The sequence below is a fragment of the Podarcis melisellensis genome (assembly GCF_964234715.1).
Source record: "Podarcis melisellensis genome assembly, chromosome: 1".
Taxonomy (NCBI): Eukaryota; Metazoa; Chordata; class Lepidosauria; order Squamata; family Lacertidae; genus Podarcis; species Podarcis melisellensis.
In genome coordinates, this window is record NC_138528.1 from 44964318 (window position 1) to 44990878 (window position 26561).

At 40.8% G+C, this 26561-nt stretch overlaps 1 protein-coding gene across 3 annotated transcripts in view; it reads right to left on the reverse strand.

Annotated features, from left to right (window-relative positions):
- The window catches only part of RBM25 (RNA binding motif protein 25), a 33133-nt gene extending 11750 nt beyond the window's left edge, over nucleotides 1-21383 (reverse strand). Inside the window, exons 1-9 of one of the 3 annotated variants that reach the window (XM_081889886.1) lie at nucleotides 21236-21383; nucleotides 14590-14708; nucleotides 14291-14340; nucleotides 13496-13666; nucleotides 11268-11325; nucleotides 10476-10636; nucleotides 5563-5745; nucleotides 3524-3577; nucleotides 3183-3266 (exon numbers count right to left, since the gene is read on the reverse strand). In XM_081889886.1, coding sequence (XP_081746012.1) covers nucleotides 3183-3266; nucleotides 3524-3577; nucleotides 5563-5745; nucleotides 10476-10636; nucleotides 11268-11325; nucleotides 13496-13666; nucleotides 14291-14340; nucleotides 14590-14695 — 867 coding nt within the window. In that variant the 5' untranslated portion in view covers nucleotides 14696-14708; nucleotides 21236-21383. Of the gene's footprint in view, nucleotides 1-3182; nucleotides 3267-3523; nucleotides 3578-5562; nucleotides 5746-10475; nucleotides 10637-11267; nucleotides 11326-13495; nucleotides 13667-14290; nucleotides 14341-14589; nucleotides 14709-21135 lie in introns of all 3 variants that reach the window. The other 2 variants (XM_081889888.1, XM_081889887.1) reach the window with 2 other exon arrangements.
- Nucleotides 21384-26561: the final 5178 nt, after the last annotated feature.

The window sequence follows — 26561 nt, forward strand, 5'->3', positions numbered from 1 at the left end:
TCAACTTCAACTGTGTATGTTACTTGAAATGTTTGGAAGGATACATCTTACCAATCACTTTATTCTCCCCAACTTTTAAAATTTTTTGCATTCACTGCTTAAAGTAATGGTTTCTAAAGAACAGGATCCTCAAGAAGGTTGGAAATCGCACATAGACAAGACTAAAAGGTTATACAGTACATTTTTACTGAATTCTATACAAAAGTGCATTTCTTAAATTCAAAAAGTCATGCCTATTACCAAAACTCCCATGAAGACAATAGAAAAATAAAATCTCATTAAAATGATAGATAAATCCATCCTTGGAAGCAATTGGTGTGTGTTAACTTACAGATGCTGTGCTAGGACATGGACCGCCAACACTGGATTAACCTTGCCTACAAGCTATATTTCTGGGAGGAAGAGCAAGTACATGGTTCACAAGTAAACCAAAAAAAGGAAGGGAAAAAAACATAAGCCAAATATCAGCCTGATGGGTGCCAAAATATTAAGGGCATGATCCTTCCACATCCAAGTGTTGTGCCTGAAGAGATCAACGTAGGGCTTAACAGAGCCCATTTCTCACGCCTTCTCTCCTTAGCGCACAATCAGTGCACCGAACGATTTCAGCCAATAAGAGGCTCTTGCATCACTACTCAGCCCCCTCTTGTCACTTGGTGGAAGGAGCATGATCCGTTCCTTCACCAAGTGGCAAGAGGAGGAGGGTGTAAGAGAAGTGCACAAGCCTCTTATTTTCAGCAGTGGCCTGGTTCATTGCCTGCATGTATGCTAAGGAGAAAGTAACAGAGCACCATTATCATTACAGGACCCGTCTGTGCATGGGTGTAGCATGAGTGAGGAAGGATTATACCCTGAATATATTGTATGCAGTTGATGCAAGGGGGGGAGAGCAAAATCGCCCCATTTGGCACCGTGTTTACCACTGCTGAAATAATTTATAAACTGGAACAATAAAGTGCGCATATATTTCTCTCTTTCAACAAAGAATTTAAGACAACTTTAAAAACAATCTTACCTGTCAGACAGTCTTCTCGTGTGCGCTCATGGACCAGAGAACCAAAACAAAGTCACAGTAATAAAACTAATAAACAAAAGGTCAATATATCTAACCACCACACTAAATGGTACCAAAAGTGAGATATAGGGAGGGTGGTGTTAGATACATTGAACTCACAAAAGAAAAGGGTGTTTGAGAATGGTAGAGAACAGCCATAATGGAGGAGGAAAAGTGAAAGTGTACAGAATGTGGCAACCTACTTTCTAAGTGAAATGCTCTCATACAATATAATTTCATTTAGTGTATTAAGGTTATGCTAGCTATATTAACTTTCAAAAGCAGAACTTACCTCAAATTTCATATACTTTTATAGAAAAGTTTATATACTGAAATGATCGATACTTACAGATTATTTTAGTTGTTCCAATAACAATGTCTTTGGTTAAGTTCCGGGATTCCCCCGCAAAAATTTCTTTTGTAGTAAAAGCCATGATAAAAATTTGCATTGACTTTTGGCATCTTAAGGCTTTTATTTCAAGCTTCTCTTTTCTTAAAAGCCAAATCAGCACTGCTGTTTCATATTGAAAATTTAAGTAATAGGCTGCTTCCAAGTGAACAAAAGGATGTTTTATAGGAAATGAGGGGTGAAAAGGATTCAGGATATGCTAATAAAGTAATGAGCAAAGACGGTAGGTAGAAAAAAAAGGAAAATCTTACCTTCGGTTCTCTTCAGACTCATCTGTGCTGTAAATGGACACCCCCTGCAATGCTGATACCCTAACAGTCCAATTGTTTGTAAATTCTAACCAAAAAACATGCAAAGGTTCACTGTGCTCATTAGCCAGCCCCTTTTTGAACATCCCACCCAATATATGAAATGGCCATTTTGTATTAGATTTAGTTCCATCTATTAGAAAAGGTTAATTCAAAATATTCCCCCAATAGGATAGATCAAAGGCAGCAAAATGCCCGATTGCTTCTGAAACAGTGAAGCATATTTTGATTTTGTTTTAATCACATTATTTCTTTACATTTCAGAGGTATGTTGGGGCTTGGAAATAAGACGATGTTTCACCACTGAACAGTTTCATACATCTTCTGGAACAATTATCCTCAGGTTCTCATTCCAAAGTTATATTACAATATGTTGCATTGCCAGCAATGTACACCCATTTTTGCTTTAAAGTAAGTGTGATCCTGTAACCAGAGTACTTTTTACCCGTTTCGTAAATTCACACCATTATACCAATATTAGCAAACTACAAGCACTCATTTCAGGGATAAATACTTCACTGAGCGTGCAGTACTCCAGCCTTGGTGGGCAGTTCATATTCCCTTAGAAGCTAACATCAAGAGACAGTGCATGCATAGCTTGAATTTCACCTCCCTTAAACCACCCTTCCCAACCCAACCGGAACACATTCACAAATTCACATTACAGAAACCTCTGTAGGTGGGAACCCTGAGGTAGGATTTGCTGTGTAAACACATTTCCAAGCCAGTTACCCCTTTGCATATTTTTCTGAGGGGGCATCCATAAATAATAAAAAAAACAGAAGCTCATACTTACATCCTATTCCATGTTACTTTCCAAGCTGTGTTTTTCATCTTGCATTAGTCACCATATGATCTCTATCATAATGGTGGGGGTCAATGAATAGATTAGCTTAATGGGAATTTACAGTTCTTCCATGCATCTAAATTTTGGTAAAGTCTGATAACCACTAACCTAATTTAATTTCACCCCCATTCTCAACTCAGAGCTATTAAATTAAATCTCAAGTTTAAATTAAGCAGCAGAGCTCAGTAAAACAGAGATTGAATTATGTCTTACAACTGCTTGAATGATGTGGGGGCCAGAATGTTTTACGCAGCAGCCCAGTCTAATTATTGGGTCTTATGTAAATGGTTTTAGCTGCTTTGGGTTAATTTAAAGAAAAGTGGGGTAGATGTGTTTGATTTTTTTAATGTATTCACACTGAGGAGACTGCAAGGTAGTCATTAGAAAATAAAAAGGACAAAATAAGATGATTTAAGTGGGATTTTGTCCTTAGTGGCTTTTTAGACACACATTATGCCTACTATATGTGATATGGTCATGTGCTTTTAAATTTTCTAAAGGGGGAGGGAAACTGGATTTTGCAAAAACCTAATTTTGTATAAGGTACAAAAATAAGTATACTACCTTGTGCGTATCTCTGAATTTACTGATCTCTCGGGATATCAGGTCCCTTTTATCTTCTTCCATTTCAATAGCATTTATATCCTCCTGTAAGAGAGAAAGGGGGGCAGAACAGGAGATAGAATATTAAAACCCATCTGCACAGAAACAGGAGAACCAAAAGAAAAGCTGAAGGTTAGATGTTTTGTACCAGTCTTGTAAGAGATAAATAAAGGCCTTCTGCAGTACCAAACCTCACAGTCTGATGTTAAATGAATGGAAAAAAAAATTAGATGGACACGAGTCACAAATCTGGTAACTAGCAGTAAACATAGTCATTGTCAAAGCCTACAATGTAAACGAACCTTGGTGATGAGTGGATAGGGTATCAGTGGGGCCACTGGAAATCTGCGGAAAATCTGCGGAAAAATCCACGGAGATTTCTTTTTTAAAAAATAGATTGCACGCTACTCTGGAAAAAAAACAATGTTCTGTATGTTTGCAGAATAAGCAATATTGCATTGCTGTGACCGTAGGTCTGACTCAACAAAGTTACAGAAGAACCTCGCTAATTCTCCGTTTACTGATCTACTTCTCGGCAAAGGTTTGCTGGGTGCCACCTCACCCTGGCATGTCTCCATTTAAAATTGCAGAACATTAGCATTCTAGGAAATCTTGCAAGCTAAGCTACGCTTGTTCAAAGTGGCCTTTTGTGGTACTATTATAAGCCTCGTTTTGTTTCTTACTCGCTAATTCGCAAAATTGTAATTATATCAAAGGGGGGGTTGCCAACAGTTACTGCAAATTAGCGAGGTTCCCCACATCTGAAATCAAGAGTCAGATTTCACTTGCCATTTCCTTTCCCCGCACTCTCAATTTCCCCACATTATCCCTCATCTTTTCAACAAACAGAATGGGCAAGGGAACCAGTCACAATTATAAGCATTCAATAAAGGGGATAACAGTGCCTCAAAACCAGCTTGACATGGCGCCCACCACAGTTTTATATACTTCCCTCCCCCCACCATGCACAGAGCTTTTTTAGTCCCACACTTCCCAACAGATAAGGGGAGGAGAAGTCATGCTCGTGTCCCATGTTCATCCTTACAAAATAAAGATGCACTTCCACTATTTCAAGGGGCAGGAAGACAAGGACACAGTTAAATATTTCATTGTTCTGATAGACCACCCTAAATTTAAAACCCAGCTACATCAGCAAGGTGTGGCTACAGGTCACCCTAAAACTAGCAGTTATTAAAGGAGGAAGATCCATATTCAGTTCTTTTAATATGGGCTTCTAAAAAGTAACCTCTCAGTGCCATTATGTCTCTCGATACCATTATATTCTTGATTATATACATAGCATGGATAATAACTTTTAAAGAGAGAGACATGGCTTGCCTATAAATAAGTGCAGAATGCAAAAAAATCAGTGCAAGAATAAGTTACGTGGAGGCTAAAGAACAGTGGGAGGTGCACTCACTCCCTGAGTGAGAAGCATTATTTCTTGCACTGCCTTTTCATACACTTCACCAGCAGCCAAGGCTATCTTATTGCTTGCACAACATAAGGGAGAAAGTTAAGCTTAGTAAGCAAGGCTGCAGAAACCAAAATTCACCCCCATCTTTTGCTGTGAGTGGCAGGTATTAAGAGCCCATCATTGAAACAATCATGACGCATTTTCAAGGCTGGCATAATGACTACTAAGCTGTACCCTCCCCCCCCCCCCAGAGGAAAGCAAAAATTAGTGTAATCATCAGCAGGGTTATCCACAGAAGGGGAATTATAGCATTTTGGGTCAAATGTTACACTTAAAAAGTATGGATGTCAGGTGGCCCAACAGCCAAATATTAACAAACCATTTTGTAACATCATGGCTTTCATCCCTCAAGGATAAGAAAGAGCTTCTTAGCTATGTGCACAAACATAATTAAATCAGGACAGTGAAGAAGGGCTGCCAATCAGCTGAGTTGTGGCTATAACACCAGTGCAAACCTCTATGACCCAGTGACTTAGGGCATTTAAGATGTCAAACATTACAGGCAGAATCTCTTTTAGGGTCTTAAAATCTTCTCCCCATCTCAAAAAAACATTTTGCAATTATTTCAATACATGTATTTTAGAAGGGATGAAAGGCTGAATCAAACCTGCTGAGATTCAAACCTGTAGCTCCAAGAAGTCTAGCCATTTGTGACCTTTGTGTTCACAGACCTACAACATCCACAGGGTTTGGCATCTAGAACTGATTTAATTTCAGTATGAAACATGAAAACTTCTGCTAACATCAAGGTTTTGTTGATTTGTGTTCTCATCAGATGCTTTGAGCTAATGTATTGGCACAGGGTTTGGCCCTTATGTAGGGAGATGAAGTAAATCTGTTTGTGTCCAAAATCAAAACACATACATCCTCCTTCTTTTCTTTTTTCTTCTTCCTGGGATGAGAGTCAGACTCTTGGGAGGGGGCATTGAGCTCGCTGGAATATTCCCGTATTAACACTTCAATGGCCCCTTTAATTAGCTGGTCTCTTCTCTTTGCTTCTTCATCCAGGGCTTCATCATCATCAGTTGTAGTTTCTGGCCTGGTGTTCTAAAGAGTAACACAAATCTTGAAGTCAAGCACATGGGACATAGCAGAACAGCATCCAAAATGTTTACTTCATATGAACTAGATAGGTCTATTATTACATGTAGCTAGCAAGTGGAAGTGCTAGGTGTACTTAACATCCTTACAATCAGCCTTTAACTACAGATTCTAGTAGGTCCTCACTATCGCTGGGCGATATGTGGTTTTCAACATTGTGCTATATGTAGAGGCATTGGCTGGCTTCAGTTTTCCCACATTGGGATTTCTGCATAACTAACACCTCTCCCCCCCCCCCCATGATTCTCAATATACAGTGGTGCCTCGCAAGACGAAATTAATCCGTTCCGTGAGGCTCTTCGTATAGCGGTTTTTTCGTCTTGCGAAGCAAGCCCATTGACAGCTTAGCGGATTAGCGCTACAGCTGTCAAGCGGCTTCCAGCGATCAGCTGTTAAGCGGCTTATCAGCGGAACAGCTGATAAGCGGCTTAGCGGCTTAAGAAAAGGGTGAAAAAAGCGGAAAAAACCCGCGGGGGGATGCAAGATTTTTTTCGTCTTGCGAAGCAACCCCATAGGGGAATTCGTTTTGCGAAGCGCCTCCAAAACAGAAAACCCTTTCGTCTAGCGGGTTTTTCGTCTTGCGAGGCGTTCGTCTTGCGGGGCACCACTGTATTGCTAGGTCAAAAATTATGAAACCGATATAATGATATGGACTTCAAGCAGTTTTGGATGATATATCAATACATTGCCCAGCCTTAGTCCTCACAAGAGTGATACACAGAATTTTTCAATTGGCAAACCCAGAAAGTTCACATATATCCCCATCATTTTCTCAAGACAAAAGGCCTTCCTAGCACTCTACTACTTATTCTCATTGTTGGAAGACAAAGCTAAATTAATGCCTAAAGCACTGCTTGTGTTGCTAGAGTTGAAAATGTTTTGTTTTGTACAGAACCAACCAGCTGACAAAGTTGCAGAGTGGTCACACACACACACACACACAGCATTGCGTTCAGAAAAGACCAGCTGAAAAGTGCTTGGCACTTGCTGCAGGAAGGTCCTCTGTGCATTTCTGGGAAGTGGTACCCAATAACTCCTGGGTGAAGAGAGCAGCATGCAGTTTTGGGTGCTGCACAAAGGTGCCTAAGATGCATTTAGGTAGCAAGAGCCAACACTTCCCGTGCCTGCCAATCCTTTATAGCTAAGTCTCTTTTGGTTCCTCTGCCATACCGCCTTCCTCCCAATTTTGAAGCTGGGGCGGTGGCAGGAACCACCACTCTACTGCTCAGAGAATAATGCTTGCCGCTCATCACACATGACAAGAGGGCAAATGAATTTGCTGACGCCTGGCACAAACTTTAAAGAGAATGATACACTACAATGTGGGCGCTCTCTGAACAAATAAAAATAATTTAGTGTGGATTCATGTGATATTTTTATGCAGCAAGTACAACATAATACAGTGCAGGTTTCAAATTAATACGCTATGTCAGCAGTTATAGAAATATTCTGTTCCGTAGGATTAATAATGCTGTTCAACAAAGTGGAGAACACATACAAGGCAACACCGTACCAACCTACCCTTTGGGTCACACATTACCAAACTTATACACAAAGTTTGTCTGCAGTATAAACAGACTTTTGCATGTAAGTGGTCATACTGCACAATGACAATACATGTGTGTAAAATGCTTTAACATACGTATCTGTAGACTGTCACTTCCACACTAGAATTGCTGAATTTCAATTTTCCATGTAAGATGAATGTAACATAGACTTTAAACTATTAATAAAAACATTAATATATACACAGTTGCCTACAAAACTTTAATGATTATATATTTAAAGGCTTATAGCTTGCCTCTCGGAAGGCTCAAAGGGGCTCACAACAATTCTAAATCTAAAAATAAATAAATCACAGAATCAAATACAGTAAGAAATGAAAATCCCCACTTTCCTCCTTACAAATAGTAAATAGATAAATTCTCATCTGCACATGGAAGTATGAATGACCTGAGGCCAAGTGACTTCAACTTGCTCCAGGCCATTCTCAGCCTACAGCCTGGCTGCAAGGAAAACCTAAATACAGAAAAAGAATGTGCATATTACATTTATTTTTTTATCTTCCATCCCATCAAACATTTGTCACTGCTGTCGCTACTGAGGAGCAGTGGGGGGAAAAACAGGCAATGTCCTATCATGTCCCCCCCCTTTTTTCATACACTTGTATTAAACTTAAATAATAAATTCTTGCCTTAAAAAGAGGGGATGGGAATCTCACCTGAGAATAAGAGATGGATGTCCAGTCAAATGCCAAGTGGATAAAGAGTGAATAGGAAAGAGACAGGCTTATGGAGAAGCAGTAGCTAAGAAGTAGGGGCAGGAGGGGATTTCAGCTGGTGCAGAAGCTGCAATGTCAAGGAGGAACAGCCTGAAATGACCTAATAGGTAGTGCCGCTTAGGTGGTAGTAAAAGAAATTAAGGGGGTAACAGTATTAGTCAGGGATGGAAGTTAAGTAGAGCCAGATATCTGCCTTATTTAGTTTCTCCATATTTTAAGAAAGCAGGAATTTATGGAGAGCTTTCTTGTCTGCTCATGTGAAATAAATGCAGTGGTACCTCGTGTTACGTACTTAATCTGTTCCGGAGGTCCGTTCGTAACATGAGGCGCACTTTTGCTAATGGCGCCTCCTGTGCCCCTGGAGCGCGACTTCCGCTCGCATCCTGGGACAAGGGGCATCTACTTCTGGGTTAGCGGAGCGTGTAACCCACAGCATTCATAAGGGGCACGGTACGTAACACGAGGTAGCACTGTACTAAAATACTCCTACTTTATAGGCTGTGTATCAAAAGGGTAAACCCTAAACCCCTTTCTATGGCACATGGGTAACTAAATTTAACTCATTAAAAGCTTTTAACTACTTTATCACACAAACATAGCAAAAAGTTAACAATGCATTAAAACACTTTTTAAGATGTTTCAGTGAGCGGGTTGGCTGTGTTTTGCTTCTGGTCTTTATTTCTCCCTTCCTTGCCCCAAGGACAAATTATAGTGAATGGTGAGGCATGTACTCCTAACCAGGAGCTTGCAGAAGCTGCTAGAGTACAGCAACACTGTAAGCTATGCAAGATTGCTTAAGTTACTACAAGTAAGAAAATGCACTATATTTCACATCGTCTTTGGCTGAGCCTTGGCCATAGACTTAAATCAAGATAAAAAATTCTAAATATTTTGTGTTTTTCTCTAACATTATCATTCCAGAAAAGCTGTATTATTAGGTAAGGTAAAGGTAAATGACCCCATAACGGTTAAGACCAGTCAAAGACAAGTACAGGGTGCGGCGCTCATCTTGCTTCAGGCCAAGGGAGCCAGCATTTGTCCACAGACAGCTTTCTGGGTCATGTGGCCAGCATGGCTAAACCGCATCTGGCACAACAGAACACCGTGACGGAAACCAGAGCGCATGGAAACGCTGTTTACCTTCCTGCCACCACAGTACTTATCTACTTGCACTAGCATCTACTTTCTTGCATGGATTCAAACTGCCAACCTTCCGATCAGAAAGCCCAAGAGGCTCAGTGGTTTAGACCCTTTAACACTGTATTATTAGCAGACAGCTTATTATTAGATACATTTTTTAAAGTGATTTGTGAATTCACGTGTTGATAGGCAAGTCTGTAAAAAAAATGAAGGACTTGCAACTTGTGAACTTATTTGAAATTTTTGATAATAGTGCACCTGTGTGAAATGACTCACTTTCTAGATTGATTTCCTTATGTTTTGCATCTTAGCCAGGGGCTGACTGTTCTTGGGACTATTATATGCCTTACTTCTTCCAATCTTACTACTTTCTCTTCTAAATACAGTGGCACCTCGGGTTACATACGCTTCAGGTTACATACGCTTCAGGTTACACACTCCGCTAACCCAGAAATAGTGCTTCAGGTTAAGAACTTTGCTTCAGGATAAGTACAGAAATTGGGCTCCGGCGGCGCGGCAGCAGTGGGAGGCCCCATTAGCTAAAGTGGTGCTTCAGGTTAAGAACAGTTTCAGGTTAAGTACGGACCTCTGGAACGAATTAAGTACTTAACCCGAGGTACCACTGTACTTAATTGTGAGGATGTTTACAAATGTGATTTGACATGCAGTTTGTGGCTAGGTTCACCTGCTTGTGCTTGTTATGAAGCTATCACTTAAATGGTTAGGTTGAACTATGGTGGCCTGAGAAGGTATATGGGCACAGTGCTTGTTGGCAGAAGACATGCAAGCACATGTACAACTTTGCATGTTAAGCAAAGCTTTTCATGCTGGTCATACCCAGCGGGAATCAGATTTTTTTTACTTTGGAGTTGGCAGACTCTACTCTGGATCAGCAAGTCTAGCAGAGAGCAGGACATCTGGTTTCCTCCTGGAAATGGTTGGGTTTGATCTGAGAGACTGCAGCTGCTTATCCCTTAACCTTCTTCTGTCAGTTTTATAATCCAGTTCCTCAAGCAGAAAGTGCAGTTTGTTGGGGATTTGAAGTTTACACTCAAATTCTGATCATGAAAATTAAACAAAAGAACAGTGCAACGGTCATCTGCAGAAAAGGTGTAATAAAGTCAGCATAGCAGGTTAAATTGCAACAGAAAATAAGCAAATCAGGTAAAAGAACTAAGAGCACTTAATGCCAATCCAATTTATTTGTAATTCAATTGTTTCCTGTCCCAGTTTAGCATAGTTACACACAACATACCCCATTGGAAGCCCTTTTCTTCGCTTTCCATTCATCTAGCTGAGCCTTCGTCTTGGCATCAACTTTCACAAGTAGTTTCTTTTCTCCAATTTGGAGATCGTGTAGTAGCCTGAGCGCACGTAGTGTGGATTCTGGTTCTTTATACTCGCAGAACCCAAAGGCTAGGGGATGAATAATTGAGATTTATAAAAGCAAATTTTAAAAATTATATATCCACATGAGAGCAACACCCACACCCAATTGCCTTTAATATCAACTATTTGTTTTATGATTACACCAAATATATGGTAGGACCTCAGTTAAAACACATTTTTAAGTGCCTTAAAAAATCTTCAGCCCAATCCCATAAACCCAAGCAACTGCAATTCAGAGGGTGAAGGCTACACCCATCCTGTGATGCTGCCTTTCATCTGAAATCCCATTATGGTCAGTTACTCGTTTTTCAAAAATACTAGGTTGCTGCAACATTTAACTGGCTGCATAAAGTTACAATCCACTCTTCAGTAGTAGGGGAAGCTGGTTAACATGGCAGCATTAATTCTCAGTGCCATGTTGGTACAGTACAGTTGGGCAGCAAGCAGTGCCAGAACAAGTGCCCAGATCACCACTGATCTGCAGTGGAAGGCACAACTTGTGTTCCATCCGATACACTTATTGACTCACAGAATAGCTCAGAGGAAAAATAAAATTAAGCCCTTGCTACTGAAGCGTGGGCACTTCAGAAATTTAACCAAGCTTGCGTATATCCTCATAGCTATTAGAGGGAAAAGAAAAGGAAAAAAGTATATATACCTTGAAGTTTTCCAGATGCTCCTTGAACTCTCTTCCAACTCAAAACCAAGCCACACTTCTGTAAAATATTTTTAACATAATGTTTATTGAGGCAATTGATTTTTTATATTTTTTTTGCTACTCAGAAAACTTCTCTCACTCTTCAAAGTTCTCAATGAATTTTGTGTCAGTTGAGAAGACATCCTAAAAGAAATTAGCACACCTAATAATTGTGGTGGTGTCTAGTATTTTATTATCACAACCTTGCTAATCGTCATTTAACCTCTTCTACCACCTCCACAGACAGCTCCTTACTCCTTGTACATAAAAGTTTGTCTTAAAACATATCCTCTATTATCTCTCAGTGGGTTTGATTATTTTTTAAAAGGAGAGGAAAAAGAACCAGATTTTTTAAAATACTAAAAATTTCAAGTTACCACTTCCCTATTTATAAAGTGTCTCTTTAAAAACAACCTGGTTTAAAATGAAATATGAATTAAGAACTGTACTTCTATATACTGATAGGGTTGCATCTTATAAAGCACGATCGTACATTGGCACTTGCACTACCAAAATCTGGAGAATTAGGCGACACACCAGAGCAAATTCTGGGGTTTGTATGTGGCTGGAAAGGGAAAAATCAAAATCAAAGTCTCATTCTGCAAATGGGTTGCCAGAATTGCATCTCACTTATAATTTCTTAAAACCCTACTAATCATGATAATTTATAATCACTTGGTTGGTTAGGTCATGGTGCTGATAACACCAAGGTTGCAGGTTCGATCCCTGTATGAGACAGCTGCATATTCCTGCATTGCAGAGGGTTGGACTAGATGATCCTTAGGGTCCCTTCCAACTCTACAATTCTATGATTCTAAAGGCTGCCATGTTTAAAACCCTAATCTACAACCCTGGTGAGTTGAAGGTCTGCCATCTCCTTCCAAATACTCATTTCCTTGACTGAAGTCTTTGCAATAAGGCCCTGTTACATCTGCTCCTTTTATCTGAGGCATAGCAATTAGATATGGTCTTTTCAGTAGTGGTGCCCCAGCTATGGAACTTTTTTCCTAGGCAGAAATATCTTTTAAACTTTACACAATGAAAACCTATTCTTTCCTGGATATTTGCCCTTCAAATCCAATCTGATTTAAGTTTTTTAATTGTGCCATTGTAACCCACTAGATAGGAATCTGGTTTTAATTTTGAAAATCATTTGTAGCTCATATTTGATTTTTATTGTTATTATTTTTATGGACTGTATTTGCTATTTCAGTTTCTGATTTAATGTATATGTTTTAGTGTTCTCCACTAAAGAACATAAGGCCAGCCATCCTGGATCAGGCCATTGGCCCATCTAGTCCAGGATCCTGTTCTCACAGTGATGAACCAGCTGCCTATGGGAAATCTTCACGAAGGACCTGAAAGCAACTGTACCTCTCCCAGCTTGTGTTACCCTTGACATACTGCTAGTGAAGGCATAACCTAGCCTTATTTTCCATGAAAAGAGCTACTCCAAGAGTTTAGTTTGGTAACAGCCTAAACTACATCAACCCACCACTGACTATCCTAACACAATGCAAAGAGATTGGTAAATTAGTAATTTGTACTTAGCTTCAGGGCTGAAATAATATGTAGCAATAATCTAGCATTTCATAGATTCAGGCAGCCGTGTATTGGGAAATTTTAAATGTCTGATGTTTCAACAATTTTTTTATATGCTGTAAGCCACCCACAGTGGCTGGGGAAACCCAGCCAGATGGGTGAAGTATAAATATCATCATCACCACCACCACCATCATCATCAAATTGTAGAGTAGGAAGGGACCATGAGGGTCATTAGTCCAACCCCCTGCAATGCAGGGATTTTTTTGCATGTTTATTGGGGGTAGATTATTTATCTTTGTAGGGCAGCCCCTCATGTGTCATGAGATTTGGTCTGGAGGGCCCTGATCTTGAGGGTGGACTTTCCAGAGTGGCTGGGGAAGCCCAGCCAGATGGGCGGGGTATAAATAATAATTATTAAATTATTATTATTATTATTATTATTATTATTATTATTATTATTATTATTAGGAAGAGGTGAGCTAAAAAGCCCTGCATGCATATGGAACACTTAACATGAAAGAATTTACGGTAGCTAACATTTTAAAGAAAACAAAAAGTCAATGAGACCAATGAAAAATTAAGCAACACTAAAATCTCTAATCAACACAATGCAAGGTTGCTTTCTAAAAGGCAATTCCACTTACGGCAAGAAGCTGTCGTATAAGCATGTCTGAAGCCTTTTCAGATATGTTGCCTACGAAAACAGTAGTAGTGGGACCGCTGTTTTCATCATTTTCCTTGTTCTTTAGACCTGGATGTTCCTTTCTAACTCCCATATGTTTTCCAACCATTGACACGGTAGTTGGGACCAGAACCTGAAAGACGAGGAACAAATACCTCTTGTGATTTTTTTCCCACTGCAACAATTAGTAAGTTCAAAAAGCACTGTTCCTAAGGTACCAAGCAGGAACTTAGCATTAATTATTTTTGCCTGAACAGATTAGCCTGCAAAGGAAATTTCATACAGTTCCTTTGAGTCGATTCTGCTTCACAAATTGCAATACACGTGCTTTATAAATAAAAGCACACAGGAAATAGCATATAAGTCAGGAACCTTGTATTTAAGTGTGTTACACTGTTACAGCCTTGCAATTTTTCATGCGCATTCTTTTCAAATTCAAAGACGTCACCCCAACCATAGTTAGTGTCAGTGCAGATCCAATGATTAAACATGGTTAAAGCCAAAAAGCGAAAGGAGGTAGGACATTGTTTTGGAGGAGAGTGGGTCATGGGAATGGTTCCCAATTTGCTAACTATGATATGGGATCAGTACAGTGTTACATATACAGTAGGGAGAAGATGAACACAACTATGCTGTGTTTTATTATTTGATGCTGCTAATTATGTCTTTATTGTTATTTATTTTAATGCTTTTTTATAAAGTTATCATTTAAATTAAAAATATATTTACAGTTAACAGTGGCTTATGCGATACTTACAGTTGGTGCAGGAGCCATAATACCCATTGGCACAGGAATCATCGGTGTTCCTGTGAAATAAGAGGTTGCATTAATAGTCTCTGAGCAACAGCTACCAAAAAACTATAAATATTTTTTCAAATCATGTATTAAATAGGCGGAACAGAACTGTTAAGTGCTCTCAGGAAGTATAGAAGCTGCAGGATCATTTTGTTCACATGTCACAAAGAAAAACTAAACACCAACCTAAAATGTTAAGATATTGCTGACCAATATAGAAGAATGAGGTTTATCAGACAAGCTTCTGATAGAAAACTTACCAGGAGGTACAGGTGGAGGAAAACCTGGAAATTGTGGAGGTGGAATTCCAGGTGGAAGTGTTGGGATACCCATAGGAGGGCGATTCAAGTGAGGCGGAAAAGACATTTTTAGCAGTAACCTAGAAAAAGAATGAACCTATTAGCTTCAAATCAGTGCTTGTTTACAGATGTTTCTACTCTCCCCCTAAATGAGCAAGATGCTTAAAACCAGGTAGAAAACAGGAGCTCTAGCCTAACTCTAGCTGCCTAAGAACATCTTGCTCCAAGTTATCAGATATGAGATAGCTAACTGTGAAACACCTACAGAGAAAGCCCATTGAGCATGGTTCTCACCTCAGGTTGTTGCTACACAAACTACCCCCCTATGTAGGTAGGGCTAGCAAGTTTTGTGGAGATAAAAGGCTCCGTTGGGAACACAGCTGATCCTAATAGCCACAAAGGCCTGGTCTGGATAAGAATTGCAGCTGAGCTGAATATTTCTTCCTTGCTGCTCCCTTCATTGCACACCAGCTTTGATGTGATGACCCTGGCTTGTATTAAGCCAGAATTCCCCATTATATCCAAACTGAGGAACTCCAACTTAATGCTGGATGACTAATCCTCAAGCCCTCCCAAAGTCCTAGTCAAAGAGAAGGGTCTTCACCAATCTACAAAAAGTCAGCAATGTCAGTGATCAGATGCATCTCCAATGAGAAAACAGTTCTCCCATGGGGAAAGCATCAGTTAGGACCATTATGTGAACCGTATGACACAAATTTTTAAGCAGGCTCACTAAATTCCCATGTGCTTCCAAGTACAATTCTGGTACTGGTGTTTTATATGAAGTGTTAATATGGCTTTGATTCAGGAGGATTGCTCCTGCTGGATCAAAAGCCCTTGTGCTTGGACAATGGCATCAACTGGATATAACCTACTATGTTTTTGAGGTTGCTTTTAGAGCTGGAATTTTTGCTTGGATTGTTTTTGTCTGCTGCTGCCCTGTGTTTAGATTTGATGTTGTATCATCTTGCTATTTACTGCTTGCTTGTGCTATTTTATTATTACTACAATAAATAAAAGGGACGCGGGTGGCGCAGTGGGTAAAACCTCAGCGCCTAGGGCTTGCCGATCGCATGGTCGGCAGTTCGAATCCCCGCGGCAGGGTGAGCTCCCGTCTTTCAGTCCCAGCTCCTGCCCACCTAGCTGTTCGAAAGCACCCCTAAGTGCAAGTAGATAAATAGGTACCGCTTTATAGCGGGAAGGTAAACGGCGTTTCCGTGTGCTGCGCTGGTGCCGGCTTGCCAGAGCAGCTTCGTCACGCTGGCCACGTGACCCGGAAGTGTCTGCGGACAGCGCTGGCCCCCGGCCTCTTAAGTGAGATGGGCACACAACCCTAGAGTCGGACACGACTAGCCCGTACGGGCAGGGGTACCTTTACCTTTACAATAAATAAAATAAAATTTTAAAGAGGTGGCATATAAATTTATAAAACAAAGTAAATATTAGACAAGGCACTTAATGCTTTTATTTGTTCAATTCTATACATGTTTACCTGAAAGCAAGTCCCGTTGAAATCAGTACTTACTTCCAAGTAAATGAAATATGGGTGCACCAGACCAAAAATACCTACAGCTCAACAATAAAAAGCATGAAGGCTTGCTCTAACCATATGACCTCAGGCTAAGCTCAGTAGTGTAGCACCCTTTGCATGTGGGTTTCAGGTCCAGTTGTTGCCATCCGTAATGAAAAGATTTCAGGCTGGGAAAGACTCTTAAGTACCAGAAAGCTTTTACCACTTAGACTGAACAATATAGGACAAGATGAACAAACAGCTGCTGCATCTGGATGACACAAGAAACAATCCTTTATCATAATGAGAATGAGTCTAGGTGAGCCTTGGGTTTGCGTGTCCCTAAATCCTCTGAAATAGTCACTAAATTTTTGTAATAACAGTCTGTGTTGCCTGAACCTGAAAAACTACTGTTAATCTTAACTATGATTTATTCAAATAAATTACTTTCCAACCACAGGTAGTTAAGATTAACTAGAGTTTGTCAGATTGGTATGTCACCTCAAGCTGCAGTTAATAAAAAATGAAATCAAAACTGTCTAAAGTCCTCTCTGCGGTACACAAGCCCCAGACTCGCTTAGGCTTATTCTCGTGATATACCAAAGTTTAATGTGATGTCTGAAAGTGGTCAATATAAGGCAGCTTCTACATTACAACATGAATGGTAATTTAACCAAGCAGCAGTAAGACTAGTGCAAGGGAAAGCTTAACTGATATCAAAGGGGTACAGAAGTGTTGACTTTATAGTGACCTAGGGAAGACAGAAGTAGTTGGTCCAAGGAGCATCTGAAGGTGGAAAGGAGTGTGGATTCATGAGCAGAAAATGGAATGGCTGGTCAATAAATAAGTAAGATTTCAGCAGAAGGCAGGCATGGGAAATAAAGAAAACAAGTTGAAAGAAAGAGAGATAAAGGAACAGAGAGAGTCTTGGGTAGTACAGTAATAGAAAAACAAAGGGATGGAAGACCCAAAAATGTAAAGGAGAAAAAAGCCCTTCAGCTGTCTGGTGTGGAAAACCTAAACATTTTGGGGGTATCAGATGCTGCTTCATGAATCAATCTTCTACCAATTATGAGTAAACATTTAGAAGATTAGTAAAAATATTATTACTGCTACTCTTTGTTCCAAAGGATAAATTAACCAATAAATAATTAAAATCCTGTTTTAAAAAGGCAGGATTGGCAATCATACAATGGATATATCACTGACATATTTATCACACCTGCCTCCCGCCACTCCCGTACATGCAGTATTGCTTTAATTTTTTGGATAAAGTCCATGCTCAGTCACCAAGCTCACCACTTGCATGCGTAAGCCCACCACCTCATTGCCTGTCTGACTGTTCATTACAGTAATCCAGTTACCAATGCATGGACTATGGTGGCTAGAATATTCCAATCCAGATATGGCTTTTGCTGGTGTAGTAGGTGAAACTGATTGAAGACCCAACTTTTGTATACTGCTTAATGCCAAAACAAACTTATAAAGGGTTCGCAAGTAAACAAATCAACTACTGTACAGCTATAAACACCCATAATTAAAATACAGAATTTAACACTTAAATCACACAAAGTACATTTTAAAGAAATATTTATACAGCACAAAAAATGGCATGGCGTACTTTTAAACCTCTCCCTACTATATAAAAGTCAAACATGCATGCCATAGCCAAACAGTTTAGGGTAGCATTACATTTTCTATAATTCCCCCTGTTCAGGAAATCCACATCCTAGGTAGAAAGCAATGGGGAACATGTGAAAGCAAGTCATGAATGAAATTACAGCAGTGTTAGGTCTGAAGATTACAAGAGAAGCATTCTAATTTGACTGCTGGAAGGAAGGTTAGCAGGCAGGAGTTGCAGAAGTTCAAACCAGTTCAAACCATAAACAAGTTAGCAGTAAAGAGATAAATAAACCTGGAAAGACTGAAGGACTGACAAAACTTGGCCAAAAACCTTGGCCTGGATGGAGAAAAGTGCTTATTCCTAGAATGCTGCCTTAAAATAAAGAGCTCTGCCATAGTCATACATATAACTGTAAAAAAACAAAAGAACTAAAAGATTTGTGTATTGAATAAATGTCAAGAAATAAAGGAATAAATTAAAACTTATTTCTGCCATGTTCAACTCTGGATACTGGCAAGACAGCTAGACAATAAACAGAGCTCAGAAGGATTCCAGGAGAGAGGGATACAGGTGAAAATCACATCAAAGCCATCAACTGTCCTTTGGGAAGGATTCCAGGAGATGGGAATGCAGGCAAAGACTACATCAGAACCTGCTCCAGTAGATTTTTCCCACATTTCCCAGAGGGCGATCTACCACCATATGTCCTGTGGAAAGAATCCCAATGGTTCTGTATGTTGCTACTTCTTATCGTGTGTTGCTTTACTTTTTTTCAACACAGATTAATGTTACTTATAAGCTAGCTCGGAAGCATTTGTATCCTGAGAGGTGAGATACATGTGTGTGCAATAAAGATGAGACATTAGGACTGAATTTCCATTTGCACTTAGTTGAGTAAATTCCATGAAAATCAATGGTACTTCTGAGTAGACATGTATAGCACTGTCTTGCAAATATGGCATTTTAATGAATCCAGCTTTTATGATGAGGCTGTTCAGTATGCAAAAAGAGAAAAATAAGGAGTTAAAGGATGAATTCCATAGAATTCAAAGTTGGGGGGGGGGGGAGTCAGATAGTAAAAATCTTGGACAAAGCCAGGCTTTTAGATGCATGAAAGACAAAAAATTCCTGGTCATGTTATATGATCCCAGAATGTTTTCCATTTCTCATTTGTTGAAATATTTTTAAATAAAGTTTAAATTAAGAGGGACATAGACATACACCAAGCCACATTTCCACCAGAGATCCTGTAAATACCAACAGGTCTTTGCAGCTGTTTAATTTTTGCTTACCAACTCATCTTAATCTGTATTTTTAAAAAAATGATATTTCATGTTTAACACGTATATATATCATCTTGAAATGTATGGTGGTATAGAAATATATATATTAATAAATACAGGTGACCAACAAAATACTGTACTTTTCTGTGTATAAGACTAGGGTTTTTTTTACTCCCCCCCAAAAAAGAGGTTTAAAAACTGGGGGTGTCTTATACATGGGTAGTGGGTAGGGATGACTGGTTGCAGCCACGAGCTGCAGATTGTCATTGGCGATTTGTAGTGTGATCGGTGGCTGTGGCAAAGGGGTTCTTTGTATTAGTTGTGGGAAAGAGGTGTGTGATTGGTTGCTGCGTTAAGGGCAGCTGAGGATCGGCTGACGGTGATCGGGCAGCTGCCTGTAGCTGATGTGAGCGTTTATTAACAAGCAGCACAAGTGATTGCAATCACTGGGTTAGTGATTTACTGCACCCCCCCCCCAAAAAAGCTCAACAACTGTGGGCAATTTTATGAAATTGGAGTGCCCAAAAATAAAGGGTGTGCTATACAAGAGAGCATGTTATACATGGAAAAGTACGGTATTTGAAATACTATTATGCTTAGAAAAGAAAAAATGCCAAGATTATATAGAAGTTTGTTTTGATACACCTAAAGTTAAGCTATTTACATTGTATTAATTGTTTTAAGGTACTCCTCTTGCATGCTCTTCATCCTGCTATAGATTGTTTTATGTTTGAACAAATTTCAGTAATCAGTCTGCACCAGAGATTGCAAGTTTGGATTAACTGGTGGCATCTTGGTTTAAATATGAAAAAACAAGATTATAGATGCAATACAGTTAGCATTTTTCTTAACATTTTATCAAAATGTTGCCTAAACACAAGTAGACAACTAGCTTAAGAGTCACCGGAAACAGAGCCAGAGGACTATGAACTACTGTATTTTGGAATTGCATAAAATGATCTGAAATGTTCAGTGTTAATTTAACATGAATTTTCTGGAGATATTTAGAGATAGAAAGCAGTCAGACCACACAGCCTTCTAGTTCAGCAATACCTAGGCTGACTGGCAGTCTCTCTCCAGGATTTCAAACTACAGTCTCCCCCAGCCTTACCTGAAGATGCTTGGAACTGAATCTGAGACCCTCTGCATGCAAAGCTGATGCTCTAACACTGAGCTATGATCAATATGCCAGCTCTCCCAGCATTATTTCTGCTGCAAGTCTAATTCAAACCAAGTTCCATTGGGGTTTCATTTCAGGTAAATGTTATTAAGGCTTAAAACACATTTCTCACACACATAATGGAAAACCTCCATTGAAGCTGTGCAGATTCATTACCGTTACATTCCACAGCCTTGCCTGCAATAAAGGAACAATAACCTGCTACTTAAAATACATTTATGAATGATTGATCCCAACCCCATTATGTGGGCATGTTGCAGGTACTTCTACGAGATTATCTGCATGTTCAAGTATAGAAGCTGCAGGATTATTAATTTTTTTACACGCTGAACTTGAAAGATAGCGAAGTTCAGCTTGCTGCTCAACATTTTGGAATAAAATTACCCATTTGCCAACGCACTGCCATATAGAAGCTTATTCTGCACGAGTGAGACCTTTCAAGAACACTGCGCTTTAATAAGCTGACAATTCTGCCTACGGTGCGTGATCTGCGATGGCCCCATTCAAACGTACGAGTCAAAGCTTGATGCTCGTCAAGCTCTGAACACGCACGTCGTGAATCAGGCCCGTGTACAAAACACGCAGGGGGCTTCCAGGAACACTATAAGGCTTCGTTCTAAACGGGCTAACTCGCAGGGCGGTTGAGAGTGTGGCCCTGCCTTCCGAAGAAGCTCTCGTCCACTAGCGCCCCCCACAGCCTCTCCCTCCGCCCATCCGCTAAGAAAGGGGGGGACCTCCAAACAACCCCCTCCCCGCGAAAGAGGACCCGATCCCACCGCCCAGCTCCCCTCCCCCCTCGTGGCCTGTAGGTCGCGGATTCCGCCATTCCGCCTCCCCCGGGGAAACCAAGAGCGGACCCCCCCAACCCCCTCGACCCGCTCCCGCCCCCTGCTAGAGTGGCGCCCAGTACCGCAGGTGCCCCATGCCGGCGAGGCCCGTCATGTCCTCGCCCCCTCCCCGTTCCTTGAGGAGGATTAGCGGCAGCGGCCCGGACGTCACCCGCCTCTCACCGCAAGCGCTGCCGGAGGAAACGAGGCCTTTCCCTCGCGACGCCTCTAAACCCGGCAAAGGCAACTAGGCCGCGAACGCACCGCAATGAGCCACAGGCGCCGTCGCGTTACGCCGCTGGTCACGTGAGGGGCCGCCCCTGAGCGCCTTTCGTCAGAAGACCGGGCTGCAGCGCGCGCGGCCGACCATAGAGATAGGAGCTAGAGCGACCCCCGCTCCGAAAGGAAACAGAAACCTCTAGGAATCACCTCAGCTCTTCCCCACGGCCTGTCCGCCCGTCTCTCAGAGGGTAGAGTTGTAACTGACTAGTTTTCTCATTGAGAAAAATCGCCGAGGATTAAAGCTGAGTTAGAGAAAAGTGCGAACCTCTGCCCCTGCTGCAATGTTTCCTAGGAGTAGCGGCCTCCTTTAGCTCACACAAGAAGAGCGTCAGAAGGAATGAAGTCTGTGGTGCATCTCGTCAATTACCTGCAAAGAGGGCGGCGAGCGGCTTGACGACTGTGTCGCCATCTTTGCTGTGGGCAGTCTACACTACCGCATAATGTTTTGCGGCGAGCCGCCATTTCCCGGTCACATCTGAGCTTCTTTGGATTCTTACCATGGAAAACCAACATTGCAGAGCGTCTTTGTTCTCATCGACCCCTTCATGCATTAAGCATACGCCAGCGCTTCAAGCGAACCTATTGGGGCTCTCTTCGTTTCCGAAATGGCTTCCTAGACACGAACAGCCACAATAAACATTCAGGAACCCTGAACTGTAGGGCTCCGTACTTCAATAGCAGGCTGCCTTCAGTGCCTTCGGAAAAGCTATGAAAATAGGAACCTGCTGTGGCCTTATTTCTAGGTAGCGAAGCCAAGGTGTCTTGGTGTAGGGCAGCTTCATTCTTGAAATTTGAAATCCAAACAACTCTCTGAGGTAGATCAAGTTGAGTAGTAACTGGCCAAAGGTCACCAAGTAAAATTCAGGGGGGGGGGATTTTGAACTTGTGCCTGATTTCCCCTGTTGTGGTTTGGCATTATAAGAATTTTTAGGTCGTATATATCATAGCTGTCAACTTTTCCCTTTTCTTGCAAGGAATCCTATTCAGAATAAGGGAATTTCCCTTTAAAAAAGGAAATGTTGACAGCTATGATAATAATAATAAATGTTCATAAATGTACCAAGTAAACACATATATAAATATATAAAACCACATGTCTGAAACCCATAGTAAAAGTCCTAAAGCCATTTTGACTCTTTCAGTCACCTCAAATATTTCTCTACAAGGTCAAAGGAAATGCAGAAACCTCCCCATTGTCCCTGTCCTCACAAATCCTGCCTTAAGGGCACATTTAAGGTGTGAATAGGGTGAGCCTGTGACCTGGCTCACATTACAAAAGGATGGCCAGACTCCCCAGGTAATCTGGTCAAGTGACTATTAACAGGTAACCTGGCAGACAGGGTAGAAACAATGCACTCAGATTTCTGTGATGTAGGGATGATGTATCTGGGGGGTGGTCTTGGACAATTTGAAATGTCTATATAACAGTGGGCACACTTTTGTTCTGGGTCCTCCTCTCTCCTGCGTGTGGGGGAGCACCCTGTTGCAACGGTTTTTTAAAATAAAAATCATGCTTAACTAGCCGTCTTGCTTTTCACTAGAATTCTGGTCTGGTCTCTGTCGTTTTACTAGCTGGTAAGGGCTTTCAATTGTGCTCTGCCAGAGGTCCAGGCTCCCTCCCGGAGAAGGACCCCTTTTAACTCTTATTACAAACCACTAATACACAACACATCACATACATACGCTCAGGGCCCAAGCTACATTATTCTCTAGACTGTTCATATTTTACAAGCTCTTAAGTAGAAAAACTGACACTTCCCCCATCCCCCATTTCTTAATAAAACTCCATGTGTCTTTCTGCGCATGAGTACAGTTGCTATGCTAATGCAGGTGTTTCTTTTTAAAAATTAAAAATACAAATAGGTCTCTGAATAGTTTTGCAGGGTTCTACATTGCCCAGGGAATCTACAGTAGAGCAGGATTCCTGCAGCTGATGGTCCCTAAAATTTGTGCAAAGCACTCAGCACTCTGTTCACTAGAATAATACTGAATTATGAGGTGTTTCCTGTGTAGCTTCTAGACTGAACACGGCAAAGCATGAATTACAGTACATGTCAGTATCAGCCTGGGATAAAAAAAGTACTAGTAATCGTGTAAATCCAGGCCTCTCTATCTGGCCCTCAGGCCTCTCCAGACCACACCTCTCACCATCCCTGCTTTGCACCCTCGGGTGATTTTTTTAAGTAGAAACTGTCCTTTAACACATATTACATTTCTTGCTTGCCTAGATGGAGGTTAGTGAGGGGTGTGCAATTCTGTGAATAAACTAGCTTGCCACACAAAGGTAAAATACAGATTCATTGCTCTGTCCACATTTGCCTGTGATTTTACCAACTGCTGGCATGTGGCTCCTGGAAGGTTGTCCAGAAAGGAATGTGGCCCCTTGGTTTGAAAAGGGTTCCCCACCCCTGATGTACTATAATGTAAGTTGTGAATGAGGATGGGGTGGTGGTGGAACTAGCATACCTGGCCCCACTCTTTCAGCTTTTGTATATTACTTCTTCATGAATATAATGCCTGAATAGGGATAGAAAGAGAAAAGGACAGACAGAAAGACTACGGGTCATGGATTTATATTTAGCCTTTGTTGTTCCATAGGCTCAGAGTAACAACCGTTTTTAAACAACTAGCAGTCTTACAATACAAGTAATGAAGATACAAGTAATAATTATCAGTGGGAATATTAAGATGTGGCAGATGATCTGGCTATTGATGAAGCAGTTTCCAATTAAACTCAGTAGAGTAACAACTATATTTTAAATTATGCTTTATGCAATTACATTTACATACCTTGCATTCTGATCTTTATACATCATTACACTGGCTGATGGACAACTCCTCATTAAGCAGTCATAACAATACAATGCAATTTCAGGATTTATTTGCTTGCTAATTGTTCCACATTGGCATTCCCTCAATAGAAGCTAAGGTTGAAGTTTCCTGAGAAAAGGTGTGTGTGTTTGTTTGTGACTAACAGAGAGTGATCATGCTGAGAGTTTGGATAGCGTTAGCTAAACTGTGATGCAGCCTTGGTTGGGGCTACAACAGTTGCTCTCAAAAAATTAGAATACAATCCTAGTCGTTAGGCAGAGCTTGATGGAGTGGCAAAGCCAGCTTCACATCTACAGCCCAGTTCTTGTACTGGCCAAGGCAAAGTGCAGTAAAAATACTGCTTTACTTTGCTAGCTCCGAAGCTCCCCACTCAGATAAAGTTGTGCTATATTCTTATTTATGCCAGGTCATAGAATTGTCTCCAATACCCCAACATGATAGCTAATGCATCCTATGCCTGCCATACGTGAGGTTAGTAATAACACATCTCCAAACAAAAAACAAAGACAAGGATAGATGTGCCCACCCTCGCTCCCTGATGCAGCTCAAACATATGCCACAACCACTAACAATGGCCACATGACATGTGGAGGCAGCCAGTATCATTGCAATGATTCAGGCACTTCCTCACTCACCCCACACAGAATGTACACTGCTACAGTGTACTCCAACAGACATAGTGGCACACTCCATAAAGCACAGTTTGGGAAAGAAGTTTGAACATCAACAGGGGAGAGTGGGCTAATTGGGAAGCACCCCAACAATCCTTCCCAGTGGACATAGGACTTGACACCACACTTCAGATACCATAGAGCAGTTGCCTACACATTTAGCCATAAGAGCAGAAGGCAAGTACAGACGTCATGGAGCATTTGTCACTCCGAAGCCCACAACCCCAACATGCAGTCATAGGTACCAGGAACATAGGAGATGCAAGAGGAGCCCTGGGCTGGTGGAACAATTTCTGCATGTTTGGAGGGCCCTAAGTCAAATTCAGGGTACACTAGGAAAGAAGGATCAGCCTCCACACCCAGACACACCTAAGCCAACTAGGAGGAATGTTGCATGGAGTAAAATCCTGCCGCTCTATTAGCCAACTAGCCATATTGACCCCCTCCTTTCCCTATGGCAACTTCCCCTGTATTGCCTGATAAGCCCAATGTAGTAGCATTGCAGCAGGACTCCATCATCCTATCTAGACCAACTGACTACGCATGCTATTCTATTTGAGCAGCCTAGGAAGCATGCTCCCTTAAAGCTTACGGGACCTAAGTGAACCGAGAAAGGAGGTGCAGCTGCCCATTAGCAGATCCAGCTCCCTGCCTTACAGTCACCTCCTGAAGTCAGCTACAACCAGATCACACTATGTTGGTGAAAACAGAAGACCCCTGTAGAGTTGCCAACCAGCCCTTTGAGCAGCTTTTGTGCTTTGACGGTGGTTCAACGCACAAACTTAGCTCTAACAACTTTCTCAACATGCATCGTTATATAAACTATCATGTCCGCTTACTCTTTTTTTTTTTGTAAACTAATAAGTCCCAAACATTGTAGCCTTTTCTTGGAAGTGAGTTGCTTCTGCCTCCTGATTATTTTGTTTGTCATTTTCTACACCTTTTCCAGCTCTGTGGTAACCAGAACTGTCAAGAGAATTCCAAGAGTGATCACACCATAGATTTGTATAAAGGCAGCAAGAAGTAGTCAACATCACAGGAATAAGTAGATAGAGATCCCATTTTGTTTGCCTTAAACTATTAGATATCTGTGTGTTGTAGTTATGGAGTTTTGAATGTTGCCTTGGGTTCACCATGTGAGTAGAAAAATGGTTGAAAAATTGTATAAAATGTTCATATCCGAAGTGGTTGCACTCTAGTGTTCATACCAGCCCAGTACAATTTTGTCCAAGTGCATTCAGTGAAGCTTACTTCCAGAGAAATGTGTACAGGCTTGTAGCATTGCACTGCATTACTACGTATACTCAGAAATAAGCCATTTACTAAGGGTTTAAAGGATTGCAACCCTATAGTCCAATGAGAGTGAAGATACATGTTGTAGCTGAATGCAAAATAGAAACAAAAGGTTTTTCTCATGAAGAATTCTATTGAATTCAAAACGTGTTGGTCATTTTGGGTCTAAAAAAGCCTTGTATACGCCTATAGAAATCTTTGCTAATTTACACGTTAGGATGTTCATCTCTTATTGATCCTAAGTGACTTTATTGGCAGCACATTTATTCCGTATCATGCTCAGACTAGCATATGCAATGGCATCTTTGTTTAATACCAAATACATGTACTTTATGTATAGCATCAGTTTCTATTAATGTGTTAATGTAACATAATCACTTATGCTCAAGTAATCTTATATTATTGATGAATAGTTTGAAGATTTCCATTTA